The sequence below is a fragment of the Thalia democratica genome, chromosome 1 (assembly GCF_965202585.1).
Source record: "Thalia democratica chromosome 1, ktThaDemo2.hap1.1, whole genome shotgun sequence".
In the NCBI taxonomy this organism is placed as follows: Eukaryota; Metazoa; Chordata; class Thaliacea; order Salpida; family Salpidae; genus Thalia; species Thalia democratica.
The window spans coordinates 71,063,784-71,075,426 of NC_139165.1; the positions used below are offsets into that span (position 1 = coordinate 71,063,784).

General features: G+C 27.2%; 1 protein-coding gene across 1 annotated transcript; it reads left to right on the top strand.

Moving 5' to 3' along the window:
- Positions 1-180: 180 nt before the first annotated feature.
- On the top strand, positions 181-11,592 carry LOC145845941 (uncharacterized). The gene is made up of 12 exons (XM_082952918.1): positions 181-358; positions 794-947; positions 1,207-1,245; positions 1,728-1,826; positions 1,995-2,127; positions 2,879-3,000; positions 3,366-3,572; positions 3,883-3,977; positions 4,100-4,352; positions 4,789-4,908; positions 5,053-5,218; positions 10,908-11,592. The coding sequence occupies exons 1-12, from the start codon at positions 206-208 to the stop codon at positions 11,179-11,181; spliced, it is 1,815 nt and encodes a 604-aa protein (XP_082809044.1). The 5' UTR covers positions 181-205; the 3' UTR covers positions 11,182-11,592.
- The last annotated feature ends 51 nt before the right edge of the window (positions 11,593-11,643 follow it).

Here is an 11,643-nt window from a genome sequence, read left to right on the forward strand (position 1 = left end):
CATACTAATTTGACAGAAAATGTTTAGATTTAATTTTTTTTTGGTGTTTAAACCTAGTCAAAAACTACTAAAACTAGACAAAAAAAATTTTCATGAAAATGATCTTTATATGAGATTAGTACAACTATTTTAAGTCAAGTTTAAAAATAAGTAAACTGGAAAACCATTTTATTTAGACATATAAGCAAACAAAACAACTATAAAAATGAGCGAACTAGATTCACCTTCTGACAAAGATTTAAGTGCTCATGGCAATGAAGCACTAATTAAGTTAGTAAGGAAGTACAGAAAAAAACTCAGGCAAATAGAAAAGTTGGAAACTGCCAACAAAGAACTTTCCATAGAAGAAAAAGAAAAGGTAAACATTGTTTTTTTAACCCTTATGAAAAAAATGTTACTTGTTTTTCTATTTTTGTAAATGACTTACTTTTGGCGCTATTAGTTTTTTTTTTAATTATGTTGTTTATTATTATATTTATTAAGCTTCGATTTTATAAGAAACCAATCAGAATTCTTAACTTAAATTTAAAGAGACAATATAAAAAAAAGAAGTTTTTACATAATTTTTATTATACTTAATTTTATTTAGATGGAATCATTAATAACATAAACTATAATTAAATAAAAAACATAATTAGCTTATTTAGGTGAAACTTAATTTTGTAATAAGTTATGCTGTAATAGTTTTATACTTATTTTATTTTAAAAGTAAACTTTTTTTGCTTAAAACCATGACGTTCCAGTATTTTCATAAAATTATGTTCAGACTTTTTATAGTCAATACACTTTTCAGTTATTGAAAAGAGATGACATTCGGTTGGAATTAAGTGAAGCACTTGCTGAACTGAATAACATGAAACAACCTGAAGTTGATGTGCAAAAGAAAAATACTGACAAGCAGGAACCTTCTGAACAGGAAAGCTTTTCTGAAATTTCCGTTAACAATGGTTTGTTTATTGTTTTATAACTATTAGTTAAGTTGAAAATATCTTTAGTGTCTAACTTTTGTTTTTTGCTAACTGTTATTATATTGTTTAATTGTTTAGTTTCATACTCGTTTTTCAAATTATATATTTTCAAAACATTTAAATTTATGACATAATAGACCTTGTTATGAAATTTAAATAACATAAAGTCATATAATATATGTAATTAGCTCACTTTTTTTTTAAACATAGCATATTTTATCTTAATACTTATTTGCAGAGCAAGATAATTACAATGAAGATGTTTCTCAAGCAGCAGGTATACTTATACAAATATTGTATTTATTCTACTTTTATTTATTTTTTATTAGCATTTAGTTTTTAGCAGTATTTTTTATTATTAATGTTGTTAATTTATTGCCAATTTTTTTTTTATCACAAGAAAGTTCGTTTTGAAAATGTCAAATAATCTTGATGTAGTTTCACAGTAAAAAGTTAAAGCTAGGTTTTTGGTTTAGTAACAATGAAAAATTACATATTTTTTCAGAATACGAAATTGACCATTAAACTCATTATTAAAAAATATTTTTTTCTAATAACAAAGCTACCTATTTAAACTTAGAGCTGTTTTACTTAAATATCTTCTGTTAATTATTATTTTGTTTGTATTTAATTGTATAGGTTATTTATATATATTTTTTTTAAACCAAGTTGCATTACATGAACACTTTATTTAAAGCTTTGTTTTGTGAAATTATGGTTTATATTAATATTTATTTATTGAACTCAAATAATTTTCAGGAGATTATATTGAATGTGATGTAACTATGTCTAATGACGTAGACCAACCTGAAGAACAACCTACGTTTAAAGTTCCTGAATTGCCTAAACAACCTAAAAGTAAAAAGATATATTTATATATAAAATAAACGCTACTTTTTATACATAAAATAAACTCTACTTTTAATACATAAAATAAGAATGTATTTCTTTACTTAAGATTTATAATACTTTTTTTTAAATTATGAATGTTACTTTTATGGAAACTTATTTGATAATAATTATTAGAGCGAACTAGAAAACCAAAAGGAAAACTACGCAAAGCCTGGAAAAAAAGAAAATTTGAAATTCGTCCTTTAGAAGGTCACAATGATATTGTTCTTGATGTTTCAGTTGATAGAAACTGGATTATTAGCGCTAGGTTTGTGTTGTTTAAAACCTTTAAATATGTAACACAGAAACAATCAAAGTTTGAACTGATAAATAAAAATTTACTCGCCTTGATAAATTATGATATCAGAAAACGCTTAATTGTCATTTGTTAATAACTTTCAAATTTAGGCTTAAAATAGACTATGCCGATTAATTTTAGTTTAGACAAACTGTTATAATACTAATTAGAATAAATTTTTTATGTATCATTTATACAACTTGTTAGAGATTTGTACAAGTAAAGTATTTATTATGCCATAATTTATATAAAATATTAGCAGCCAAGTATTATAAATAATTTGAAAAGTTTCAATCATTAATATAAAATAATTTAACAGTTTTTTGTAATAGTTTTTTGTAAATAACAAAAAGATGAGTTATTTTTTGGTAAAAAATGCATGGACAGTACTTCTAGATAGTTTTGACCCAATTATTCAACAAGTTATTTGCAAATGAGTTTTCTAAACACATTTCCAAAAAAATTACATTAATTGTAAAATATCTGTAATCAATCTTTCAAGACATTAGTAATCATTAACCACATACAAACTAATTGAAGCAAATATATCCATGAATTTCTATGTGATTAAAGGCAAAACAAATAAAAATAAATATTGTTTAACTTCTTGACTCTTGAATAGATTTTTTTTTAAACAATAAGTTTTGGTCTAACTGTAATAAATTCACAACTTTTTTATACCTTATTGTTTGATTGTTTCAAAAATTGCTACATTTAACAGCCGAGATACTACAGTAAAGTTGTGGGATTCGAAAAGTGGAGATGAAATAAGAAATTTGACGGGGCATAGCGGCTGTGTGACTTGCATCAAGCTGATTGATGAAGATACCAGTGATTTGCTCAGTCAGTTTAATGTTATAGTTCTGCTTTAATTACATTTTGTATTTTGTTTAAACTTGTTGATACTTTGCCTGCTTTATTGTTTGAAAGCACTCACTGTATATTTGGTTTTATATCTTGTGAACTTCAATGTAATTGCTATTTTTAAAATGTTTATACTAAATGAAATGAAATTAAGCTAAAAAATATGCAGACTATAGGTTGAAAATACCATAAATAAAAATTGCTACAAGTTATCTACTATTTATTGTTTTTATCTGAGTTTTGTATAGAAACCCTTTAACTTTAAAAATCCAAGTCATTTGTTTTTTCAAAAAATAATAAAAAATTTTCAAGTTTCGCGTTTTTAGCTTTAGAAATTTTAATAGGAAAGCAAGTGAAGGTGGATAGGAACGAGCTGGCGTGCGACCTGACGGCGAAGAAGGTCGAAAGAGAGCAGCTCGTTCTCACCTCGTCAACAGATTGCTCCATCAGGCTCTTCCTCTTGCCGCACGGATACCTGGTCAACTCGCTGTACAATTACTCGCCCGTCATTTCAATGTGCTTCCACGCGGAAGCTGCCGTCGTGTTCGCCGGTTTGTTTGGGTTTATGACTGAGCTCATATCAAGTATATAATTAGAAGTTTCTCTTATTTTATTTTGTTATTCTGATAATACTGATTTATATAACTTTAAGCATATAGTTAGTAATACATGTTAGTTTTACTCTTCTATGAAGTATAAATGAACAATTTACTTGTTAAACATTTACTAAGTAATAGACTAATTATGGCTAAGTGTTTTGTTATATTTCTTATTTTAATGGTTATATATTTCTTAGTTTTATGACCGTCATAAAACTTAAGAAATTAAAAGAGATTGAAATCTACACATAAATTATTTTAGGATCTGATTCGGGCAAAATAACTTCGTACAGCCTGATAAGCGGTAAACTTCTGTTTGAACAAATAGTCTGTGAAGAACCAATCACGTCTCTTGAGGTTTAGCTAATAAAATAAAAATTGAAAAGCGTGTTTATTACTAAAATATGTTTTTAACATTTATACTTTCATTGTTAAGTTTGATAGTGACAAAATAATTATTTTTCTAATTTTTCGACCAGTGTTCCGAGACAAAGCTGGTGGCGACGAGCGATTTCGGCGAAGTGTTCGTGTGGAATATAACGGGTTCGGACGACAACGAAATCACCACCAGCTGCGATTCGTTGAAGCTCGAATGCTGCTTCACTCTGGAGGAAAACGAGGAGTATTTGGAGGGCAGGCAGTGCATTTCGAGCCGTTTCGTCAACAACGATGACAACTTGGTGTTTGTCGGAGACGATGGGATAAACCTGAAAGTGGTGAACATTGCTGAAGGTATTTAAAAAGTTTGATTCAATGTTTCCAAAGTTAATTTTGTTGCATAGCTCGCTTTTATAGAGTAATTAGATTTAATATAGCAGTCTGATACACAGGCTACAAAGTTAATTTAAGATACCAGTTTATGTTTAAACATTAGTTGTTTATAACTTTTTCTATCACTTGTTATACGACAGTCTAAATACACTTTGTTCTTACCTTAAATGTTTTAGTTAAAACAATGTGTTTCAGGCTATCAATTAAATGGTCTGTTTAATATAACCTAATGTAATAATGTAGTTACTGATGCTTTAAAAAAAAACCTACTTAATAAAATCTAACATAGTTCTTTATTATTTGAACTATATTTTTTATACAACATAAAACTGCTGACGTAAAAATTTTAAAATTATGTTTTATCTAAAACTATGTTCACCAAGTTGAGTATTAACAGATAAAGTGGTGAAATATCCCAACCACGTGCGGGCGGGCTTCACTGATTCGATTCAGACTACAGATAAGCTGGTGTTTTCCACGTCCTTCGATGCAGACACTGGAAACGGCAGCATTAACAGTTAGTTTCTATTTCAACTAAGTTAATTTTGAATACCTTTATTGACGTATGAGTGATTCATAATTACAAAGTTTTCATTCTATAAACACATATTTTTCATGATCTTGTAACTTTTTTGTGCTTGATCAATAATTAATGTCGCAGTTCGTTCGATGGAAAAGGACAGCAAGTTCGCCTACTTGTCCACTCTGACCCACGAAAGTATGCGCAGAATTCTCTGCTGCAGCGTTCACAGCGACGAAAATGGACTTTTTCAAATAGTCACTGGCGGAAGTCAGCTGCTGAGATGGCAGGAGACTACTGATGAAACGTTAGTTGATCTGGATGTTTGATGTTCAAGTTGTCACATAAAAACATGTCATTATCTTATACTAAGAATCATAAAACATTTCAGAGCCACTAATGTTTTGGCACGATTACCCTGTATAACTAGAATGTTTTAAATACTTCCACGAAATGTTAGCAACTTAAAATAGTTATAATAAAACAATTTTGATGTTTTTTTTCCTACAAAGCTTTTCGTTATAAACTTTATACACTTATCAAATGATAAATGATACTAAAGTAACATTGTATGTTAAAAATAATGCTTTTAAAATTATGACATAAAAGAAAACTATAAGAAAATTAAAAAGTAAACATATCTTTAAATATTTGATGTAAATTGATAAATTGTTTTAATGTTACTTTTCCATTAAAATTAATGTAATTGTTGTTTAGTTTTCTTATTTGATTAGCATCGGAACCAAGCTATAAGAATCCCTGTGCTTGCAACGTTTTAAAACTCTAAAATACGAGTTTTGCCGTAATGAAATTGTATTTTTTACATTGCTATTTCATTGTTTTGATGTTCAGTTCTCCTTGTTTCACTGTCGAGTTTTACAAAATAAGTCAATTAAAATGTGACAAGTTTATTATATGTTACCATAAATGGACAATCATGCGTTGCATTGCTTATATATAAGTTTGCTTAAAATTGCTATGGAAGTTTACAGGGTTGCCACTTTACCTGGAAAAACCTAGAGTTTGACAATTTAGGCATAAAAAAAAAAACCTGGAAAAACATGGAGTTTGATAAATTAAAAAAAAAAAACCTAAAAAAACCTGGAATTTTGAATAAAAACCACTAAAAATACCTGATAAACCTGGAATTTTAACAATTTTCACAAGTTCAGCTGAAAAATTTCGATTTGACTCAAAAAATCTATCATATTAAAAAAAAAGTTTTGTCATCATCAAAATTTTTTTTTTAAACATATGTAAAGTAGCTTTACGTTATTTTTTCAATGTTTTTATACTATTTAACACAGTTTTTTTACTTTAAACTTAACTTAAAATTAAAAATAAACCTAAAAATGCTTACTTTAAAAACCTGGAATAAATTTAGAAAACCCGGAAAAAGTTTTGAAAAAACAAGTGGCAACCCTGTATATAACACAGTCTTTTGCCTTAAACTTAAGTTTAAACTAAAAATAGACTCTAAATAAAGTATTTTAAAAAACCTTGAAGAAATTTGAAAACCTGGAAAAAATTTTGCTAAATGTCAGTGGCAACCTTGTGTTAAATTAAATGCTTGTGGTATTTTAATGATTTTTTGAATAGTGAATATAAAAATAACCACGGGATATAAAAGTTTAATCTCATTTTAATAAAATATTTTTTTAGTTGATAGAGCTAGAAGGAACAATTCTGAAATAGGGATGATTAAATGTTATATACTCAGGATAATTTCATTTTTTTATAAACTCAGTGTAACTAAGGCTAGTTTTTTTTTTGTATTCAGGATGATTCAAGCCACTATAGTGGTATTTAAAAAAAAAGGTTAATTTTAGGTATTTTCAAAAATCTCTAGTTCCTTTTTAAATCTCTAAATCATGAATGAGAAATTTTTGTTCAAATAATAAGATATTTTATAGCTAAATTTGTTCAAAAACTTAATTTTTATTGTTATTAAATCGTTTTTAGATTTAGATACAATATGTACTTATAATTTAAGAAATATATAAAGGATTTAAAAATTCAGGATGACTAAGTATTGTTTAAGGTCACTCAGGATAGATTTAAATCAGTTTGCCAACCAGAAAAGATATCTCAGGATAAGTTTAGTATGTAAGGGTAGTTTTTTACTTAATAAATGGCAATCCTGTTAATTGTAAAACGGATTAAAGATTAAATTAAATACTCTCTTAAACCATAAAGTATAGTTTAAATTTAAAATCAAGTTCTAAATGATGTTCAAGTTTACCTAAAGCTTAGCTTGTTATTTTAATTATTGATTACCTGGAGTTACTCCTAGAGTCTGCCATTGAAAAAAAACTGAAATTAGAGTCACAAAATATATTGTTAAACCAAAAAATACACCTATGTTAACAGGGTTGCCACTTTTTCTGGAAAAATCTGAAGTTTGAATATTTAGGCAATAAAAAACTTGAAAAAACCTGGTATTTTTGAAATTTTGAAAAATAACCTGAAATTTTGAACAAAAATCTTTTTAAAACCTGAAATTTCTAACAATTTTAGCATGTTAAATCGAAAAATTTTGATATGACACAATAAAATTTAACAGGAAATAAAAAAAATTTTGTCCTCATAATTTTTTTATAGTAAAAAACACATTTAAAGTAGCTTTACAATATCTTTTCAATGTTTTTATACTATCTAACACAGTTTTTGACCTTATACTTACTTAAGTAAAAACTAAAAATAGACCTAAAAACAAGTATTTTAAAAAACCTCGAAGAAATTTTGAAAGCCTGGAGAAAATTTGCCAAAAGTCAGTGGCAACCCTGAGTTTAATTAGACCAGCGAAAGAGTGTGTGTGTCATTTGAGTGAACTTCAAGCAGACAGTGTTAACCTTAATGAGCTTAATATTGTTTACATGCTTAAACGTAAACTTCTCATAAGTTTTTTATGCTTAAAATTAAAAGTAGCTAGTTCAAATTTTAGTTTAAACTTTTCTTTAAAAATCCTTATCTTAGATATAACTTTTTAGTTAAGTTTTGAATTTTAATTTGATGTATGAAGTTTCTTATATTATTAGTATGTGTATCTATTTTTATATTAAACAATCACTCATTTGTTGTGCTTAGTTTAAAAAATAGTTTCAAGTATTATTTAGTACTTATTACTTTTATATTTACTTATGGTTAAGAGTGTGGTTGTAAACTATGCTAAAACCATACAAGTATTTTAAGTAAACCAGTATCTCTATAGGGTTATACAATCAAGCATAACATTCAACTAAATATTTCTAATCCAGTCACAGTTAGTGTTTGAGATTGCCTGGCCAAAGTTATCTTCCTGAAGTCAACATAAGCATCTTTTTATGAGCAATAATTACATTATACTTGTTGTCATCATGTTGTGAACATTATATCAATTTATTGTCGTTTTTTTATCAAATCAGAAAGGCTATAATATAGCTTATAAACAACTGTCAATTGAAATATAAACCAAACTGTCATTTACAAAGCTTTCATCAATTTGTATGACATTTTCAATGCAATAAAATAAACGGCTGTTAAAAACACAAAAAAAAAAAAAAAAAAAAAATTAAATATAAACACAAAGTTAAAAAAAAAGGCAAAACTACTAAATAGACAAAAATTAAATAACTTAAGGGCATAGAGGAGGGGGGGGGGTCAACCTTGATTTTTACAAGTTGGCCTTATTTTATAGAGTTTTATCTGAGCTATCAGACATTTTTAACCGCTTGAAAAAATTCAAAAAAAAATTCGAGATATGAGCGATCAAAGTTGGTGACCTCAATAGGTTCCCAATGGAAGGTGCAAACTAAAAAAGCAAAAAAAGACCATTTCACTAAAAATCTATCTCCTCCTTCATTTTTCAACCAATCTTCTTCAAATTTTCACAGAAAAGTTTTATTAAATTTTAAAAAGATTGAATGCAGGATTTTTTTTAATTTTGAAAAATAAAGTTTTTATTAAAAAAAAACCACCTATTTTTTTTGTTTATTTTATCTAAATTTTTTTTTTTTTAACATTTTTAAAATTCCAACGTTCAAAGTCTTTTAAACTATAAAAGGAACGTTTCCTGGAAGTTTGGGGTCTCTAGCTCAAAAAATGAAGGAGAAGATAGATTTTTAGTGATTTTTTAAATTTCCGAGAAAATTGACCCTAAAAAATTTGCGGTCCATACAATTGTATTGGAAATTTTTTATAAAAATTACAATATCTCAAAAACTAAATAACATTTCTAATACTATAAAAACTGGCTTCTAGATTGTACTTCAAGCTTTCATATAAGATCATACGTTATTTTTAAAGAAAACAAATGTCGGACCCCCCTATGCCCTTAAGCTTTACTTATCAACACAAACAAAAACAGTTTTTCTATATTAAACAACAAAACATTTCACTTAATACTTAAAATAGTAAAACTTAGCTTATAAAAATTATTTTAAGGAAAAATGTACGTACAATAAAGTTTATATATATGTGAAAAACTACAAAAAGTGCATCATCTTACAAAATCTACTTTTACTATTTTACCCCTATAAATCACTGTATTGTGTTAAAGTTATATTAATATTTGATTTAAGTCTATTTATCCAAAAATGTTGTCTATAATCTAAATTATTAAAACTAGTCTGTTCCAAAAAAACAACTTCGTATGCGTCATTAAAATCAAGTGTTTTCAGGTTGTTCTTATGGTTAAAATAAGGGTCTAAACAGTGTATATTCATCTGATATATCTTCAGGATTAAAGTTTGATTTTTATCTGTTCCAGTTAAATCTGTGTGCTGTCCATCTGTTACTAAAGCTATTTTTAGTTTGGCCTACATAATTGCTAGCACATCTTGTGCATACTGCTACGTAAATACCATAACTTCTTTATCTAACACCATGTTTTTATGTTGGCCATGATTTCCACAAAGTGCGCATTTTTTGCACTTTATGCTGGAAACAGTCTTTGTTTGTTTTTGTTTGGCGATTTGACTATAATTGTTTAGAAGTTTTCATAGATTTGCTGGTTTTGTAAATGATATTTTACCTAAAGTGAAGAGTTTTGATTCATCTTTAGTGAATTTTAAGATCTTCTAAAAGGTAGTATTTTATTAAACTGAGTAAACAACTTATGTAGGTATGTAATACATGTTTTAAATAAATATTTTTTATTATCAAATATTATTACCTTTTAGGTTGTTTTACAACTTTTATGCTAAGTCTGAGTATATTTTGTTGATAGAGCTGTTTATGGAAAATACATCAATCATACACAGATGGTTAAAGTGATGTAATGGAATTTAGATGATTGAATTCAGCAAAAAAAAAATTGTTGTTTTAACCTGTATAAAAAAAAAGAAAGCTTTAGATAGTTCCAAGTGTTTTAAGAGTTTGATTTAGAAAAGTCAGGAAAATTTTAGTAAAAAGTCAGGAAATTTTTCTCAGCTTGATCTGTGGCAACCCTGCATGAGTCACACTGCAGGTTTTGCAGTTGAATAAATGCTGAGCTATAATGTTGTTTTTTCAGTTACTCAGTTAGTCTGCAGTTCTTCTGAATAGTTGAAGATGGTTAACTTGTGATTTATAACCATCCATACTTATCATAAACTTGTCTAAGCTCTTGCCTAGATCAATAATATTACTATTTTGTTTTATATAATTGTGTTAGTAATATTATCTAAGACAATTTAGAAAATTTATTATTTATAATATAATTAGTATTATTTATAATTTGTTAAGGGTATAAAATTTACACTAAAATTTTTGTGCAAAAACAATATAGAAGTTATTGTTTTTTAAAGTTGCTTATAGTATAAAGTACAACAAAAAATTAAAACTAGCTAACTTTATTTGAAAATAAAATCATCAAAATTTTATTTTTCATGCAGTTTTTTCTTAGTTTTTAACTTTAAGTAGATAACTTTATTTATTTTTATATTACTGACTTTTGCTCTTGTTATTACGATTTCATCAGTTTTTATAACTTTGTCAACTGATTTATTGAAACTTTTTTATAATTGATTATTCCACAGGAAACAAGAAGACGACGACGAAGAAGTGTTGAGGATCAGGGGATCGTACCTGGCCGATCTGACCCGCGCTCCCCAAAACTCCGACTTCGATTCAGACTCCGACGAGACAGACGAAAGTGCCAGGGGGTGGTTCTGGCAGCAACCTAAATCACCAGGTGACAGGCACGAACAGGAAGGTGACGTCACCGACGATTCGGACGTCATGTCGTCATCGAGCGAGGAGGAGGAAGACGAAGAGGCTGACGCGAGTTACGGGTGGTGCAATATTTTATGAGGGGCTTCCCCGAGATTGAAACTGGCAATTTTATGCACTTGGACTTTTACGTTTAGACACTATCAAATTTTACTTTGTTGGTCAGAAAGAAACTGATGATAAATTAATTTTAACAACAATCAATATTTCAAAAATGAATTTTTTATATCTAAATATTTAGCACTTTTTTTACTTTATTTAAAATGATTACCTTTTATGTTGTGAGATGCATATTTTCTATAGTTAGGTTTGTATGGCAATTTTAAAAGTTGTTTTTAATAAGCTTTAAAACTATTAAATTTTAGTGTAACTTCTTAGCCCTTATTTTATAAGTTTTAGTTAAAGTATGTACTTTAAATGTATATATAGTTCATAATATGATTTTTTGTACTACTGCTTTTAGAATTTTAACCTTTTTTAATATGTAGCTTTTTAAACCAAATATTATATATATTTTTATAATATACATACTTGTAATTTTAT